Source organism: Oncorhynchus masou, chromosome 31, assembly GCF_036934945.1.
Source record: "Oncorhynchus masou masou isolate Uvic2021 chromosome 31, UVic_Omas_1.1, whole genome shotgun sequence".
Lineage (NCBI taxonomy): Eukaryota > Metazoa > Chordata > Actinopteri > Salmoniformes > Salmonidae > Oncorhynchus > Oncorhynchus masou.
This window is the reverse complement of record NC_088242.1, coordinates 32359948-32379621: the sequence shown is the minus strand read 5'-3', so window position 1 is coordinate 32379621 and position 19674 is coordinate 32359948. Positions and strand designations below refer to the sequence as shown.

Sequence of the window (19674 nt, the reverse complement as noted above, 5' to 3'; positions counted from 1 at the left end):
CAATTCCTAAACTACTGTCTTATACACAGTGTAAGGGGATAAAGAATATGTACATAAGGATATATGAATGAGTGATGGTACAGAGCAGCATAGGCAAGATACAGTAGATGGTATCGAGTACAGTATATACATATGAGATGAGTATGTAAACAAAGTGGCATAGTTAAAGTGGCTAGTGATACATGTATTACATAAGGATGCAGTCGATGATATAGAGTACAGTATATACGTATGCATATGAGATGAATAATGTAGGTTAAGTAACATTATATAAGGTAGCATTGTTTTAAAGTGGCTAGTGATATATTTACATAATTTCCCATCAATTCCCATTATTAAAGTGGCTGGAGTTGAGTCAGTGTCAGTGTGTTGGCGGTGGTGGTGTTTGTGGTGGCTAGTGGTGGCTGTTTAACAGTCTGATGGCCTTAAGATGGAAGCTGTTTTTCAGTCTCTCGGTCCCAGCTTTGATGCACCTGTACTGACCTCGCCTTCTGGGTGATAGCGGGGTGAACAGGCAGTGGCTCGGGTGGTTGATGTCCTTGATGATCTTTATGGCCTTCCTGTAACATCGGGTGGTGTAGGTGTCCTGGAGGGCAGGTAGTTTGCCCCCGGTGATGCGTTGTGCAGACCTCACTACCCTCTGGAGAGCCTTACGGTTGAGGGCGGAGCAGTTGCCGTGATACAGCCCGCCAGGATGCTCTCGATTGTGCATCTGTAGAAGTTTGTGAGTGCTTTTGGTGACAAGACGAATTTCTTCAGCCTCCTGAGGTTGAAGAGGCGCTGCTGCGCCTTCTTCACGATGCTGTTTGTGTGAGTGGACCAATTCAATTTAGACCCACAGTTCGGGGTGTTCAAGGCGTGTGGGCATTCCTGCTAGCACCCAGTGTTCGCTAATGCCTGCCGAACACCTACCCTGGCCATGGTAACAGAACTGCGGGAAAACAGTGCCCGGCAGGTGGGGGCAAAGTGCACAGTCTGTGCTGTGCACAAGTGTGCTAGCTAGCTACGTGTCGCCTTCCGCCTGCTGTGTACCGGAGTTCTTGCACAGCGTGTCCACATGCCGCTCCAGAGCCTGTTCTCTTCTTCCTTTGCTTGTAGTTCAGGTTTTCACTATTTAATCACACTTTTGTTTAAAAATTAAATAAATGCATGTAAAAATACAAAATATTATGGTTTATGCATTGCTGTAGACTTAAGAGCGGTCTTCTGATATGTTTTGAGGTCTCAAAACAATCAAACACATCTTTGGGGGAGGGGGGGAGGGGTGTCGTTGCCCTTTTATTCAATTGTGCACCTTCCAGGAGAATGTTGTTAGGCTAGATGTATTTTTGTACGATGTAGGCTACATGTAATGGCAGAATACCCTGTGATTTTATACAAATTATCATGATATCATTCTGCCAGGGAGGGCCTACTTTGCAGTCGGTTTTTGGGAAAGCAATTAGAAATTGTTTTTCAATCAGCGCATGATAACCGAGTTGCGTATTACAAAGATTCAACCAAGACTTCAGACCAAACTTTTTGAATACCATGTCTGCATACCCATTGTTGCATACCCAAATCATGATGATAATAATAAAATAGGGAACCAAAAACTAACATGACCAGCTGAAAAACATTTCAGTGGCACCCTAGCCACCATTAGCCTATTGAAGTATGACTGTGTTGATAACGTAGCTTTATGTATGTTTTCTCTCCTGTCAGCAGTTTGTAGGTATGGGGGCGTTCCTGGACAAGCCTAAGACAGAGAAGCATACGGCCCATGGTGAGGGCAATGGGCTGCATTACGGCCTGAGCTCCATGCAGGGCTGGCGGGTGGAGATGGAGGATGCCCACACCGCCATGGTGGGCCTGCCCCACGGCCTCACCGACTGGTCCTTCTTCGCCGTCTACGACGGGCATGCCGGCTCCCGCGTTGCCAATTACTGCTCCGCCCACCTACTGGAGCACATCCTATCAGGGGGGGCGGAGTTCACCCCGGGGACGGGCTCAGTGGAGGGTGTAAAGGATGGGATCCGCACGGGCTTCCTGAAGATCGACGAATACATGCGCAGCTTCACGGACCTGCGACAAGGGCTGGACCGCAGCGGCTCCACGGCAGTGGGTGTGCTGTTAAGCCCTTTCCACCTCTACTTCATAAACTGTGGCGACTCCCGGGCCGTGCTGAGCCGAGATGGACGAGTTGGATTCTCTACACAGGTACAATATATTACACTAGATTAGGGATGCAAATTAGGGATGCAAGCTATGATCCCTTATTGATGTCAGTCAGTCTAGATGAATGGGAGGAGACTGGTTAAAGAAGGATTTTTCAGCCTTGAGACAATTGAGACATGGATTGTGTATGTGTGCTATTGAGGGTGAATGGGCGAAACTAAAGATTTAAGTGCCTTTGAACGGGGTATGGTAGTAGGTGCCAGGCGCACCGGTTTGTGTCGAGTCTTTTAACCAAAATATCACAGATTAGACAAACATTTTCACCTGCCCCTTTAAGTGTGGGAGGTTACCGAGGTTGCGCAACTCGTCATGTTTGTGCCTGTGGAATTGAGAATCTGACTAGCATCCGCATTGCTTCTCTTCCTTAGCAGTTGAAACTCAAATGTAGAAAGACAACCCAGCTTGTGAAACATCTAGTTTTTGTTTAAATAGCCAAGGAAGGACTAAGCCTCACTTCAGTAGACTTTAGTTTCAAGTAAATTAGACCAACTTGTATAACTGTTCATAGCACTTTAAAAATATATATTTTTCACCTACCCTTCACATGCACACAGCCCCCAGCCAGGCATTGTTGCAGGATTCGTAGTTATTTGACTTAGTGAGATTAATTTACTAGCTATGATGCTAAACAGCAGAAATAATTTTTAAAAAGCTAGTGCAGCATTTATTTTACTTTAAATGGGTTCAAACTTTACTATTTGTTTTCAGAAATGTGAGTGAAATGATCGTACTGTGGAGCCCTGACCACCCGCCAACGTGGATGGGGAAATAGACATCTAACCCACCGATGCCTGTGGCGGTGGGCGTTAGGCCCTAAAATTACGTTCAATGTTCTCTACCTAATATATAGTATTCTAAATATCCCAATTCATGTCAAGTTCAAAAGAATACAAGATCAAAATGGCTGACTTCATTCAAACAAATGGGGGTTCTCAACTTTAAAGACATATCTCTGGATCATCTTTTGCAGATAGAACCTTAAAGGTATGATTTTGATATTGAGGTAAAAACGGCTGCAGAGTTTAATTGTAACGTGACAAGCCTATCGTCTCACAGTGCCTTCAGAAAGTATTCATTCTCCTTACTTATTCCAAATGTCACAGCTTGAATGAAACCACACATTACCCCATAATGACAAAGTGAAAACATGTTTGAATTTAAAAAATAATAATTTTGAACTGAAATACAGAAATGATCTAATTTACAATAGAGAGTCAATACTTTTGTAGATGTGCCATTGGTGGTGATCACAGCTCTAAGTTTTTCTGGGTAAGTCTCTAAGAGCTTTACACACCTAGGATTGTGCAACATTTGCACCATTTATTTATTTTTTTATTTCTAAAAGCTCTGTCAAGTTGTTGATCATTGCTAGACAACCATTTAAGTCTTGCCATAGAATTTCAAACGATAACTGAAACTCGGCCACTCAGGAACTTTCACGGTCTTCTTGGTAAGCAACTCCAGTGTATATTTGGTCTTGTGTTTTTAGGTTATTGTTGTGCAAAAAGGTGAATTCATCCCCCAGTGTCTGGTAGAAAGCAGACCAGGTTTTCCTCTAGGTTTTTGCCCGTGCTTAGCTCCATTACATTTCTTGTTTATTCTGAAAAACTGCCTAGTCTTTAACAATTACAAGCAAACATTGGGTTGTTATTTTAACTTGAAGTGAACAAAGTCCTCTTCTCTGACAATTAATCCACAGATAAAAGGGTAAACCGAGTTTTTATAGTAACCTCTCCTCCAGGATTCTTCTTTGGAGTTTATATGGCGTTTGGCAACCAACTTTAAGGTACATTACCACCACCAACTGGACTGGAGTATGGCCCTCAATTCATCTTTCAATCACCCCTGTGGGAATACTCTCCTAAAAACCAATGAGCTGGGATAGGCGGGAATTGCAGCGCGTCAAGCGTCACAAATAGAACCAAGTTCTATTTTTACACCTGACTACACAGACACGCGTGAGCAGTGTGGGTGCAATGATTGAATAACATGTATGTGTACATTTATTTTGCAGAGTATGCGACGCAAGCGGTGTGGTCAGCATGTTACTTTCATGCCTTGTTGCAAACAGGATGGATGTTTGAAATGTTTGTATTATGTACAGGCTTCCTTCTTTTCACTCTGCTAATTAAGTTAGTATTGTGGACTGACTTCAATGTTGTTGATCCTTCCTCAGTTTTCTCTTTATCATGATCACCATTGGCCTCATGGTGAAATCCTTGAGTGGTTTTCTGACAACTCAGAAGGTCCCCTGTATCATTCTACAACTGGGTGTATTGATACACCATCCAAAGTGTAATTAATAGCTTCACCATGCTCAGAGGAATGTTCCGTGTCTGCTGATCTAGCAATAGGTGCCCTTTGCAAGGCATTGGAAAACCACCCTGGTATTTGTTTGAAATTCATTGCTCGACAGAGGGACCTCAACAGATAAATGTGTGTGATAGGTACAGAGACGATGCAGTCGTGTTAAACACTATTATTAACCCCCTAGAGTCGATTGACGCACCAGTGTGTTCATCTGAGTTACATGACCAAAAAAATCTCCATCGAAATCACTTAGTTTAACTTCTTGCGTTGAGCAATCCGGGATCCTATTTATAGCCTCAAGCTCATTAGCATAACGCAACGTTAACTATTCATGAAAATCGCAAATGAAATGAAATGAAATAAATATATTTGCTCTCAAGCTTAGACTTTTGTTAACAACACTGTCATCTCAGATTTTCAAAATATTCTTTTCAACCATAGCTAAACAAGCAGAGAGTTTGGTCAACAAATCCAAAGCGCGTTCAGGTCCATTACAGCCTGTAGAAACTTTTCAAACTCAGTATAAAAACATCCTAAAGATTGATTCTATCATAAATCTTCAATAATGTTCCAACTGGAGAATTCCTATGTCTGTAGAAATGCAATGGAACGAGAGCTAACTCTCTCGTGACCGCGCATCAGAGCCTGTGGCAATCTGCCAGACACCTGGCTCATTCCTCTTTCATTCGGTCCCACTTCACAGTAGAATCCTCAAACAAAATTCTAAAGACTGTTGACATCTAGTGGAAGCCTTAGGAAGTGCAACAACCAATTTCCCACTGTATCTACAATAGGGGCTGAGTTTTAAAAAACTACAAGCCTCAGATTTCCCACGTCCTGATTAGATTTTTCTCAGGTTTTCGCCTGCCATCACAGACAGTTTTAGAAACTTCAGTGTTTTCTATCCAATACTACTAATAATATGCATATATTAGCATCTGGGACAGAGTAGCAGGCAGTTTACTCTGGGAATCTTATTCATCCAAGCTACTCCATACTGCTCCCCTGTCACCAAGAAGTTAAGCTAGAATTGAATGCATCTCTATCCACCTCATCTGCCAGTGTCGCACTTCCGCATCTGCGGTGAAATGTCTCATGTTGTGACAAACACCGCTCTAGCTCTGCCACATCTGAAAATCACTCTTGTAACAATTGTTTGTAGCGTCCTAAGGGGGAGCCTCTCACAAACACGATGGTGTTCTCCGTTTTGCTCCACCACCCCCACAAGTGTCGTGACTCGTCTGAAGGTAACCGATACCAGTAAAAAAAAAAGTTAAATATGTGTTAACAAAATGTATATGTACTTACATTTCCCAAGTTTTTTTTAATTTATTTTTTATCCTAGATTTAGGACAGACGAGTGTCTGTCCTAAATCTAGGAGATATTTTTTTTAAATTTAAAAAAACTTGGGAAATAGAAATAAATATATATTGTTTACACATATTTAACCCTTTTATTTTTTTTACCGGTATCGGTTACCTTCTAGCTTAAACCAAGTTCATGATTTATTTTTTGATTGTCCTTTGTGCTATTTAATAATTGTGTTGAGTTTCTATGGTCCAAAATCAATATTTTATACAATTGTTTTAGGTATAAAAATATATATATATATAAAGGGGTCCTAAAATTCTAAATCAAATAGCAAAATGATCCAGTGTGCCCATCTTAAAACAATTCCATATGTCAGCTTAGCACACCTTTTCCCCAATGTCATAGACTCTAAAGAAATTATTAAACACCCAGTGAGTCCATGCAACTTATTATATGACTAGTTAAGCACATTTTTACTCCTGAACTTATTTGGGCTTGCCATAAGAGGTTGAATACTTATTGACTCAAGACTTTTAAGCTTTTCATTTTTTATTAATTTGTAAAAAGAAATAAAAAATTCACTTTGACGTTATAGGGTATTTTGTGTAGACCAGTGACGACAAATCTCAATTTAATACAACAACGTGGAAAAAGTCAAGGGGTGTGAATTACTTAGCGAAGCCACTGTAGTATTGAACATACAATTACTGTAATGAAGCAGTCAATGCAAAAAATATTTTCAAACATTTGGCCAAAAGCAATTGGCTGGAAAAGTGCACCTGATGTGAGCAGTTCATGTGACTGAGATTAAAATATCTGTTAGAAATGTAGTAAGAGGTGAGATTTACATTTACATTTAAGTCATTTGGCAGACGCTCTTATCCAGAGCGACTTACAAATTGGTGAATTCACCTTATGACATCCAGTGGAACAGCCACTTTACAATAGTGCATCTAAATCATTTAAGGGGGGGGGGGGTGAGAAGGATTACTTTGTCCTATCCCAGGTATTCCTTAAAGAGGTGGGGTTTCAGGTGTCTCCGGAAAGAATGCTGGATCGAATCCCTGAGCTGACAAGGTAAAAATCTGTCGTTCTGCCAACGAACAAGGCAGTTCCCCAGTAGTCCGCCAGCATGAATTAGAATTTGTTCTTAACTGACTTACCTAGTGGAATAAAAGTTTTTTTTTAAAGTGTTGTTGGGTAGCTCCCCTGAAGGACGAGAACATCCAAATAAAAGTAACTTGAAAACAGCTTAAACATTCTGGCTGTACTGTTTTACGTGACTGTAAGTTAGCCATAGTTGGCTAGCTAGCAAGCAATAAGACGTTGCCAACCAGTATGGAACATTTAGAACGAACGACTGGGTCGCGTTCATAGATACTGAGCGACAGGGTCGCGTCTCTAGCAACCGAACCGATAGCAGGAATGACCAGCCAGTTTGGGTAGCAACCCTAGATTTGTGTCGGGACTATATTTTGTTTGCTAGCTAGCCAACTACGACTAACTTACAGTCACGTCAAAGTATGAAATAGTATGAATTAATTACTAAAAATAAAGCTTTTAATGTATATTGTATAAAACAGATAATGCCCTCGGAAGCCGGTGTTTGCAGGATAACGTAAACTCACGCACTTTTGTACATCGCCTTGGTCCGTACAATTGACCTTATTTTAGCGCCCAAAAAACGTAATACTTCCAGATCAACTGTAATTTCAATACTATTGTAAAGCACAATTTCTCCCCTTTCCAACAAATTCCATGCCGAGACCTCCACGATGTCCTTTTCTGCATGATTCAAGAAGGCAATGAGCTCCATAGGGTCTTTTAAAAATGGCGGGTGGGGAAGCGAAACTAATACGTGAAGGAGAGGAGTTGTGTGGGAAAATTGCTTTTTTTCATTTGATCTGTCCAACTTATCACCTTATCGCCTCTAAAATGTAAATAAAACACTATAAAGACTTTATATAATGTGTCATTACATACCTATTTGAAGGTTTGTGTCGAATCTGAAATTGGGTTTTTAGGGCAGTGCTGAAGTGATCTTAGAAGTAAACAGCGGCTTTGAGAATGATGATCGCATGCAATGATGACGAAAAAAATGACTACCGGTAGGTATCACCCTACCCCCGTCATTGTCCATTTCTTGTTTTGAAACGATGAGAAGTGCTACACCTGGTGGAGAGAGATTGTAAGAAAGAGATAGTTGCTTTATGCCTGCTGTACGTTACGGCGCGTCACGATGTAACGGAGGGTCCGTTTTTTGAACTTTTCTCCAATATCTAAAGATGCAGCAATTAAGATGGGTAGTTAATGACTATATGCCTTTTAACTTCTGGAAGAGAATTGAAAACCAGTAGAACAAGAGATACAGTGGGGCAAAAAAGTATTTAGTCAGCCACCAATTGTGCAAGTTCTCCCACTTAAAAAAATGAGAGGCCTGTAATTATCATCATAGGTACACTTCAACTAAGACAGACAAAATGAGAGAGAAAAATCCAGTAACTCACATTGTAGGAATTTTAATTAATTTATTTGCAAATTATGGTGTAAAATATGTATTTGGTCACCTACAAACAAGCAAGATTTCTGGCACTCACAGACCTGTAACTTCTTCTTTAATAAGAGGCTCCTCTGTCCTCCACTCGTTACCTGTATTAATGGAACCTGTTTAAACTTATCAGTATAAAAGACACCTGTCCACAACCTCAAACAGTCACATTCCAAACTCCACTATGGCCAAGACAAAAGAGCTGTCAAAGGACACCAGAAACAAAATTGTAGACCTGCACCAGGCTGGGAAGACTGAATCTGCAAGCAGCTTGGTTTGAAGAAATCAAATGTGGGAGCAATTATTAGGAAATGGAAGACATACAAGACCACTGATAATCTCCCTCGATCTGGGGCTCCACGGAAGATCTCACCCCGTGGGGTCAAAATGATCACAAGAACGGTGAGCAAAAATCCCAGAACCACACGGGGGGACCTAGTGAATGACCTGCAGAGAGCTGGGACCAAAGTAACAAAGCCTACCATCAGTAACACATTACGCCGCAAGGGACTCAAATCCTGCAGTGCCAGATGTGTCCCCCTGCTTAAGCCAGTACATGTCCAGGCCTGTCTGAAGTTTGCTAGAGAGCATTTGGATGATCCAGAAGAAGATTGGGAGAATGTCATATGGTCAGATGAAACCAAAAAAATAACTTTTTGGTAAAACTCAACTCGTCGTGTTTGGAGGACAAAGAATGCTGAGTTGCATCCAAAGAACACCATACCTACTGTGAAGGCTGTTTTTCTGCAAAGGGACCAGGACGACTGATCCGTGTAAAGGAAAGAATGAATGGGGCCAAGTATCGTGAGATTTTGAGTGAAAACCTCCTTCCATCAGCAAGGGCATTGAACATGAAACGTGACTGGGTCTTTCAGCATGACAATGATCCCAAACACACCGCCCGGGCAACGAAGGAGTGGCTTCGTAAGAAGCATTTCAAGGTCCTGGAGTGGCCTAGCCAGTCTCCAGATCTCAACCCCATAGAAAATCAGCCCCAACAGCCCCAAGACATCACTGCTCTAGAGGAGATCTGCATGGAGGAATGGGCTAAAATACCAGCAACAGTGTGTGAACTTTGATGACCTACAGAAAATGTTTGACCTCTGTCATTGCCAAGACAGGGTATATAACAAAGTATTGAGAGAAACTTTTGTTATTGACCAAATACTTATTTCCCACCATAATTTGCAAATAAATAAATTAAAAATCCTAAAATGTGATATTTCTGGATTTTTTTCCTTCTTATTTTGTCTGTCATAGTTGAAGTGTACCTTTGATGAAAATTACAGGCCTCTCTCATATTTTTAAGTGGGAGAACTTGCACAATTGGTGGCTGACAAAATACTTTATTATGTATTAGAAATAAAATATTTATATAAGTATTCAGACCCCTTACTCAGTACTTTGTTTACGCTACAAGCTTGGCACACCTGTAATTGGGGAGTTTCTATCATTCTCTTCAGATCCTCTCAAGCTCTGTCAGGTTGGATGGGGAATGTTGCTCCACAGCTATTTTCACATCTCTCCAGAGATGTTAGATCGGGTTCAAGTCTGGACCCTGGCTGGACCACTCAAGGCTATTCAGACACTTGTCCCGAAGTCACTACTGCATTTCCTTGGCTATGTGCTTAGGGTCATTGTCCTGTTGGAAGGGGAACCTTCGCTGCAGTCTCAGGTCTTGCGCGCTCCAGAGCATGTTTTCATCAAGGATCGCTCTGTACTCCGTTCATCTTTCCCTCGATCCTGTCTCCCTGTCCCTGCCGCTGAAAAACATCCTGACAGCATGATTCTGCCTCCACCATGCTTCACCATAGGGATGGTACCAGGTGTGAGGCTTGGCATCCAGGCCAAAGAGTTCAATCTTGGTTTCATCAGACCAGAAAATCTTATTTCTCATGGTCTGAGAGTCCTTCAGGTGCCTTTTGGTGGAGTGCAGCAGAGATGGGAGAGCCTTCCAGAAGGTCCACCTTCTCCACAGAGGAACTCTGGAGCTCTGTCAGAGTGACTATCGGGTTCTTGGTCACCTCCCTGACCAAGGCCCTTCTCCCCCTGGCGGACAGCTCTAGGAAGAGTGTTGGTGGTTCCAAACTTCTAACATTTAAAGAATGATGGAGGCAACTGTGTTCTTGGGGACCTTTTAATGCTGCATGAATGTTTTTGAACCCTTCCCAAGATCTGTGCCTCGACACAATACTGTCTCGGAGCACTACGGACAATTCCTTCGATCTCATGGCTTGTTTTTTGCTCTGACATGCACTGTCAACTGAGGGACCTTATGTGCCTTTCCAATGTGTGCCTTTCCAAATCATGTCCAATCAATTGAATTTACCACAGGTGGACTCCAATCAAGTTATAGAAACTTCAAGGATGATCAATGGAAACAGGATGCACCTGAGCTCAATTTTGACTCTCATGGCAAAGGGTCTGAATACTGATGTAAATAAGCTATTTGTGTTTTCTTTTTTCTTTTTTTTTTAAAGATGTTTAAAAAAAAAAAATGTAAAAAATGTAAACATCTAAAACTTTTTCCGCTTTGTGACTGGGGTATTGTGTGGAAATGAGGGAAAAAATGTATTTAATCCATTTTAGAATAAGGCTGTAAGGTAACAAAATGTAGAAAAGGTCTAGGTCTGAATACTTTCCGACGGCACTGTATATGTACATGCAAACTGCCTCCAGCGCATATTGAAAGGTAATGGGTGACTCACTGATCCTACCGTATCACGCAGTGCGCACTCAAATGGCGAGTTGAGGATGTTTCCAATGGTCTTTTTAACCAAGGGCTACTCCGCTTGTAAAAAGATCCAGTTGCTTTAATATAAGGAGGGAAGAAAAATGTGTAGCAATAGAAAGCTGTTTTAATGGGCTGGTGGCCAACATCGTTTTCACTCAAATTGCATTTAGAATTGTTGTGCGACGACTGGGTTTATGCGATTACATGTTTCACTTCAAGTTGCAACCAGCTGGAGGAGGAGCTTGCACAACAGGTGATTGTTGCTTGTGTGATAAATAAGATGCATTATTTCGTAAATGCACACCGGACAATTTCATTCCACTAAATTATGCAAATTAGCCTATAGACCAATCGGTCAACTGTGTTTTTGGCAGCTAACCGCTTTTAACGGTTATCATCTCTACACTGGTACAATATGCAGTGCCTTGCAGAATTATTTGTCAAGGCACTTTTTTCACATTTTATTGTGTTAGTGGGATGACAATGTACACAAAATACTCTTTAAAAAAATAAAAATAATAATGTTTTAATTCTTACCCCGTTTTCTCCCCAATTTTGTGGTATCCAAATGTTTTAGTAGTTACTATCTTGTCTCATCGCTACAACTCCCGTACGGGCTCGGGAGAGACGAAGGTTGAAAGTCATGCGTCCTCCGATACACAACCCAACCAAGCCGCACTGCTTCTTAACACAGCGCGCATCCAACCCGGAGGCCAGCCGCACCAATGTGTCAGAGGAAACAACGTGCACCTGGCAACCTTGGTTAGTGCGCACTGCGCCCGGCCCGCCACAGGTGTCGCCGGTGCGCGATGAGACAAGGACATCCCTACCAACCCCTCCCTAACCAGGGCGACGCTAGGCCAATTGTGCGTCGCCCCACGGACCTCCCGGTCGCGGCTGGTTACGACAAAGCCTGGGAGCGAACCCAGAGTCTCTGATGGCAGTGCCTTTAACCACAGCGCCACCCGGGAGGCCCCCACAAAATACTCTTGTCCAAGTGGAATGTTTGTTTCATTTTTTTTTTGATGAATAAAACATTTCAATAACTAAAATAGTTGTTGCATAAGTATTCAGCCCCTTTGTTTAGGCAAAACTAAATTAGTTCAGAAGTCAAATTACCAAATCACAAAAGTTACATGTACTCTGGCAAATAATAGGGTTTGACATGATTTAATGACGAACCCTTACTCTGTCCCCCATACATAAACACCTGTAAGGTCTCTCAGTCAAGTATTGCATTTCACACACACGTTCATCTACAAGACCAGGGAGCTTTTCAAAAGCCTCAAAGGGCAGTGATTGGTCACAATAACAAATCTGACATTGAATATCTCCTTAAGCATGGTCTAGTTTATATTGATGCTGAGGATTATGTGTTTAAACCACCCAGACACCTTGGATACAGTCATCCTTCTGAACTGTGCTTTAGGACAGGAATGAAACTGCTCAGGGATGTCACCATGGGGCAATTGGTGATTTTAAAACGGCTACAAAGTTCAATGGCTGAGATGGGAGAGGATGAATTAACATTGTAGTGACTCCACATTAATGACCAAGTGAAAAGATTCCAAAACATGCATCTTGTATTTAACTTTTTTTTTTAAATTTAACTAGGCAAGTCAGTTAAGAACAAATTCTAATTTACAATGACTGCTTTCTGGGGAACAATGGGTTAACTTCCTTGTTCAGGGGCAGAACGACAGATTTTTACCTTGTCTGCTCTGGGATTCGTTCCAACAACCGTTTGGTTACTGACCCAACGCTCTAACCACTAGGCTACCTGCCGCCCCTACACTCTAATCACTAGGCTACCTGCCACCACTAGGCTACCTGCCGCCCCGTATGGAACAAGGCACTAAAGTAATAATGCAACTAAACATGGCAAAGGAATAAACTTTTTAGCCTAAAAGCAAGGCCCTATGTTTGGGTCAAATCCAACACAACACATTACTAAGCAACTGCCTCCTTATTTTCAAGCATGATGGTGGCTGATTCATGCTTGACATCGGTAAATACTAGGGAGTTTTTCAGGAAAGAAAGAAAGAATTGGGATAGGGCTAAGCACAGGCAAACTCCTAGAGCATAACCTGCTTCAGTCTGCTTTACACCAGACACTGGGAGAGGAATTCATCTTTCAGCATTACAATAACCTTCAACACAAGGCCAAATCTACAATGAAGTTGCTTACCAAGAAGACAGTGAATATTCCTAAGTGGCCAAGTTACAGTTTTGACTTAAATCTGCTTTGAAAACTATGGCAAGACTCGGAAAATTACTGTCTAGCCATGATCCCCAACATCTTGACAGAGTTTGAAGACTCACAGCTGTAATTGCTGCCCACAGTGTTTCTAACATGTATGAACTCAGGGAGCTGAATACTTATACAATATACTGAGTGAGAGGGAGGGAGTGATGGCGAGAGACAGCAGGGGATCAGTTTGAGCCTGGCAAGACGCATGATCTCTGACACTGATCATGTAATGAGTAGTTATTTAGAATGCAAGGTCATGTTGTAGATCAGCAGCCTCTTATCTCAAACGCTTTCTATTTCTCACTGCAGGACCACAAGCCGTGCAACCCCAGAGAGAAGGAGCGTATCCAGAACGCAGGGGGGTCAGTGATGATCCAGAGGGTCAACGGTTCCCTGGCCGTGTCCAGGGCCCTGGGGGACTATGACTACAAGTGTGTGGATGGGAAGGGTCCCACAGAACAACTGGTCAGCCCAGAGCCAGAGGTGTGTGTGTATTTAAAATGCCTTTATTACTGTGCACAGCTTGTAGTAAACTCGAGGTCTTTCTCCTACTTGAGGTGTGTGTTCCTCCCACAGGTGTGTGTGTTGGAGCGTGCTGCGGAGGGGGATGAGTTTGTGGTGCTGGCGTGCGACGGGATCTGGGACGTGATGTCCAACGAGGAGCTGTGCGAGTTCGTCAGGTCCCGGCTACAAGTGTTTGACGACCTGGAAAGAGTTTGCACTGCCGTGGTGGACACCTGTCTGCACAAGGTACATACACACTCTAACTCACCCACACTCTAACTCACCCACACTCTAAGCCCCACACTCTAAGCCCCGGTCTCTGTATGTGTGTTTCTCCAGGGCAGCAGAGATAACATGAGTGTGGTGTTGGTGACTTTACCGGGAGCTCCCAAGGTGTCTGAGGAAGCCCTTAAGAGAGAGGAGGACCTGGACAAATACCTGGAGACACGTGTAGAGGGTGAGAACATGCACATACACCCCCATCCTTTCTAAGAGCTTAGACACTACACGGACGAACGGCTAATAGCAGCGAGAAGCTGTTGCCGCGGTGTGTAATAGCGACCACCTGCTGGGTGTCGACGAGCAGAGGCTCTTTCAACGTGGACATGGCGGCCAATATTCTGGTCAGAGGCAACTGTCCGTCTTTTATTCTGTTGCGTTTCCACTCTAACCCTGTGTCTGTCTCTAGAGTTGCTGGGTAGCTGTGGAGAGGAGGGGGTTCCTGACCTGGTGTCTGTTCTGAGGAACATCGCCTCTGAGAACATCCCCAACCTTCCACCTGGAGGAGGCCTGGCCTGCAAGTAAATACTACACACACTGAAGACAACTGCTTTATTGTCCATGTCTCCCCCTTCTTTCTTCATGAAAGTATGAGAGACTGTCATGATTTATTGATCCAACTTCTCAATAACGCTTCACACAAGTTCACAAATAAGAATGTCTAATTCTGTGTGTGTGTGTGTGGGGTCAGGCGCAGTGTGATCGAGGCGGTGTACAGCAGGCTGAACCCACAAAGAGAAGAGGAAGGGGTGAGTAACTCTTCTTTGACCGCTCACCCCTGACCTCCCACTTCCACAATGACCCCACTCCAGCCCAGTCACAACAGCACCACTCTTCTGGCGTGTGAATGGGCTTCGAGGACCGTCAAAATACCAAACATGATCAAAATTGAATATTTCATCTAGAGTCAAGACTTGGTTTCACATCACATGAATACTGCTCCCTGATGTTCCTTCCTACCGTGTCCCAACCTTTTATCACACAAAAGTCCTGGACGTCTTTTGAACATGAACTATTTTGCATTGTCTAGTCTAGTCTGTGTTGTGTTTGGGGTGTTGGGAGTTGTAGTGGGGAACGGGAAGGCATTGTGGTATTCTCCTCTCCCTCACTGGACAAAGACAATGTCACTACGGGTAGCTGGCCACAGGGGTAGGGGTAGTATGGTGTGAGACAGTGTGTGTGCCTGTGTGTGCGTGTTTGACGCTGGTGGGTGTCTGACACTAGCTTGTGTGTGTGTGTGTGTGTGTGGCGTGGTGTTGCCCCGGCCAGGCCTGTGTTGGAGGTGGAGGAGAGGAGGAAAGTGAGGAGGGAGGAGGCAGCAGTACGGCGACCAACCTCTTGGAGGCGCTGCGTCAGTTCCGCCTGCACCACCGGGGGCAGTATCGCTCGGTGCTGGAGGAAGCCCTGGCAGTCTACCGTCTGCCTGGGGAGAATACAGCCGACATGGGAGAGGAATCCTCCTCTTTTACCGCTGACGACCTCCCTGACTCCCCCCGGCCTTCACCCCCCTCTCCCCCTCCCTCACCTGTCGTCATCGAGACGCCCTCATCCCCGGAGACAGAGAAAAGCAAAGACACGCCCTCTCCAGACATCGACCAACAACCACCTCCGGCTGCAGACATCGACCAATCAGAACCTCCAGCGGTAGACACTGACCAACCTGAACCTCCCGCGGCAGACCTCGTCCCACTATATCCTCCAGCTGCTGAGCTTCGCCAACCAGACCCTCCCCCCTCCTAATTCACCTCTGATCTCTGTTGTTGTTGTTGACCCCCCCAAAAACATCTAGTCTAGTCCATGCGTGCTCTCACAGCGTCTAGTCCATCCGTGCTCTCACAAACGCCATAATGGGTAGATATAAAGATGAGTGGTCTAAGTCAATGGACCGATCATGTCTGGACCTCTACCTGACTGAGAGAGAGAAGACCGACTGGACTGTCCATATAAAACCACAAGTTCCCATAAACCACCTATACCTGTTCTCACAGTACCCACACACAACACACTCACTCTCTGTGTGTCTCTGTGTGTCTCTGTTTGCCTGTCTCTGTCTCTCTGCGTCTGCCTGCGTGTCTCTCTGTCCGTCCGAGAGAGAGAGACAGGTCTTAGCAGCCAGCTGAGGTGTGTGTGTGTGTGTGTGTGTTTGGTAGAATTTGTTCAGGTGTGTGTCCACTACAGTACTGTAACTACTTCAAAATTCTGGAACAGTATACAAAGTTCTAAAAAGTTCAAAATACCAAAGTAAAAAAAGTGTGTGTGTCATTGTATTTCTAAAGACTGAGTTGTATTTCTCTCTGATGAATGGTGGCACTTACTGTATGCAACAAGACACGTGTGTGTGTGTGTGTGTGTGTGTGTGTGTGTGTGTGTGTGTGTGTGTGTGTGTGTGTGTGTGTGTGTGTGTGTGTGTGGGCTGAATCTGTTCCATACAGCAATATGTGAATGAATAAAATAATCAATAAAAGTGATTTGAATTAATAATAATACTAAGATCTGTCCATCTGATTTGGTTTGTCTCTTGACTGTCAGATTTGGTCAGTGTCTGACTGTTATGGTATATGATCACTTTTTCCTGTGAACATTCCATTGTGGGTCTGAAATTGCTCTTCATGTCCTGAATAGTGCACAGTGATTTCCTGCTACATGGCACCATGGCATTTATAGCATCATCTACAAATGTTTAATTCTTGACAACAAAAAAAGCCTATTACTTAGGCTGTAGCCTAGTATAAGAATTGGGACACAGCTGGTCTTTCAGTAGGCCACCAACAGGTGAGTCCAAGATCGGCTCATCCCACAGATTGACCCACATACCAACCCCTCACATTCTCAGCTCCCGGTCCACTTGCACACCCGCTTCTCAACATCAATACGTTAATAACATCAGTTTTATATTGTATGCACTATGGCGCCTCATAAACATTTCTCTCTCTCGTTCTCTCTATCTCAGTGTGATCTGGAGGACCCCTGGTAGTCGTGGTAACTGCGACCCGGTCTCCTCCTGTGATTGGTCTAGCCACCCAGAGGGAGAATTGCCTCTTCCACGTGCCCAGTGGACGACGTGTGTGTGTGCGTGTGAGGATGAACACACCCACACACACACTCTGCTTTTCCTTGGGAGGAGTGTGTCTTTGGAGGTGTTGCGGTTGTTGTAAGGACTGATGAAGCGTCTGGATGGTAGACGTTTTTTACCATCCAGGTTTTCTGGTGTTACATTTTGTTGTTGTTGACATTGATCACCTGACTACATGGACATGACCTGGGGTGGATTTATGTGTTTGTGTGTGTGTGAGAGAGAAAGGAAATTTGGAGGTGGGGATTGGGACCCAGACTGGTTCAATCTGGTACTTGTCTTGGACTCTGTGCTGCCTGAAAACCCCAACCGCCTGAACACACACACACACACACACACCCTAAAACCTGACACACCAAGCCCTGCAAATGTACAGTGGGGAGAACAAGTATTTGATAACCTGCCGATTTTGCAGGTTATCCTACTTACAAAGCATGTAGAGGTCTGTAATTTTTATCATAGGTACACTTCAACTGTGAGAGACGGAATCTAAAAAAAAATAAAAAAAATCCAGAAAGTCACATTGTAGGATTTTTAAGTAATTAATTTGCATTTTATTGCATGACATAAGTATTTGATACATCAGAAAAGCAGAACTTAATTTTTGGTACAGAAACCTTTGTTTTCAATTACAGAGGTCATACGTTTCCTGTAGTTCTTGACCACGTTTGCACACACTGCAGCAGGGATTTTGGCCCACTCCTCCATACAGACCTCTCCAGATCCTTCAGGTTTCGGGGCTGTTGATGGGCAATATGGACTTTCAGCTCCCTCCAAAGATGTTCTATTGGGTTCAGGTCTGGAGACTTGCTAGGCCACTCCAGGACCTTGAGATGCTTCTTACGGAGCCACTCCTTAGTTGCCCTGGCTGTGTGTTTCGGGTCGTTGTCATGCTGGAAGACCCAGCCACGACCCATCTTCAATGCTCTCACTGAGGGAAGGAGGTTGTTGGCCAAGATCTCGCGATACATGGCCCCATCCATCCTCCCCTCAATACGGTGCAGTCGCCCTGTCCACTTTGCAGAAAAGCATCCCCAAAGAATGCTCTTTCCCCCTCCATGCTTCACGGTTGGGATGGGGTTCTTGGGGTTGTACTCATCCTTCTTCTTCCTCCAAACATGGCAAGTGGAGTTTAGACCAAAAAGCTCTATTTTTGTCTCATCAGACCACATGACCTTCTCCCATTCCTCCTCTGGATCATCCAGATGGTCATTGGCAAACTTCAGACGGGCTTGGACATGTGCTGGCTTGAGCAGGGGGACCTTGTGTGCGCTGCAGGATATTAATCCATGACGGCGTAGTGTGTTACTTATGGTTTTCTTTGAGACTGTGGTCCCAGCTCTCTTCAGGTCATTGACCAGGTCCTGCCTTGTAGTTCTGGGCTGATCCCTCACCTTCCTCATGATCATTGATGCCCCACGAGGTGAGATCTTGCATGGAGCCCCAGACCGAGGGTGATTGACCGTCATCTTGAACTTCTTCCATTTTCTAATAATTGCGCCAACAGTTGTTGCCTTCTCACCAAGCTGTTTGCCTATTGTCCTGTAGCCCATCCCAGCCTTGTGCAGGTCTACAATTTTATCTCTGATGTCCTTACACAGCTCTCTGGTCTTGGCCATTGTGGAGAGGTTGGAGTCTGTTTGAGTGTGTGGACAGGTGTCTTATACAGGTAACGAGTTCAAACAGGTGAGGTTAATACAGGTAATGAGTGGAGAACATGAGGGCTTCTTAAAGGAAAACTAACAGGTCTGTGAGAGCTGGAATTCTTACTGGTTGGTAGGTGATCAAATACTTATGTCATGCAATAAAATGCAAATCAATTACTTAAAAATCATACAATGTGATTTTCTGGATTTTTGTTTTAGATCCCGTCTCTCACAGTTGAAGTGTACCTATGATAAAAATTACAGACCTCTACATGCTTTGTAAGTAGGAAAACCTGCAAAATCGGCAGGTTATCAAATACTTCCCCACTGTATCTCTCTCTCTCTCACACAGAGGGTGGGGGGGTCCACGTGCTACATGTTGCGGTTATACACCCACCCCCCCATCCCTCACAACCCTCTCTGCTCCACGCCACAGCTACTGAACAGGTATTGGTTAAAACTGATCCCACCTGACCCCCTATGTGCCACGCCACAGCAACAGGGTGGGTATTGGTTCAAACTGATCCCACCTGACTGCCTCTGATTGGTTCCTCCTGATGGATGGAGATTTCTGATAATTTTTACGTTCTGTTTGCTGTAGGATAAACGAAGGAGAAGAGCGGTAAAAAGGAGAGGAGTGCTGAATCCCAAACCAGTCCCTTCCACTCGCTCCAATGCCCTCGATTTGTACATTCATGTGAGCCCGCCATATGCACGTGTCCCAAAGCCGAGGGAGTGGAAATATTGAGGGGTTTTAGGTCTAATTCTTCTCTCCGATAGACACTTCCACCTGGCTTCAC

The 19674-nt window shown here is 44.0% G+C and overlaps 1 protein-coding gene across 4 annotated transcripts in view; it reads left to right on the top strand.

Moving 5' to 3' along the window:
* Positions 1-17687, top strand: part of LOC135523816 (protein phosphatase 1B-like) — a 29829-nt gene extending 12142 nt beyond the window's left edge. Inside the window, exons 2-8 of one of the 4 annotated variants that reach the window (XM_064950749.1) lie at positions 1705-2199; positions 13682-13855; positions 13949-14122; positions 14216-14333; positions 14565-14676; positions 14847-14904; positions 17106-17687. In XM_064950749.1, coding sequence (XP_064806821.1) covers positions 1717-2199; positions 13682-13855; positions 13949-14122; positions 14216-14333; positions 14565-14676; positions 14847-14904; positions 17106-17129 — 1143 coding nt within the window. In that variant the 5' untranslated portion in view covers positions 1705-1716 and the 3' untranslated portion in view covers positions 17130-17687. Of the gene's footprint in view, positions 1-1704; positions 2200-13681; positions 13856-13948; positions 14123-14215; positions 14334-14564; positions 14677-14846; positions 16580-17105 lie in introns of those variants that run through there. The other 3 variants (XM_064950746.1, XM_064950745.1, XM_064950748.1) reach the window with 3 other exon arrangements.
* Positions 17688-19674: the final 1987 nt, after the last annotated feature.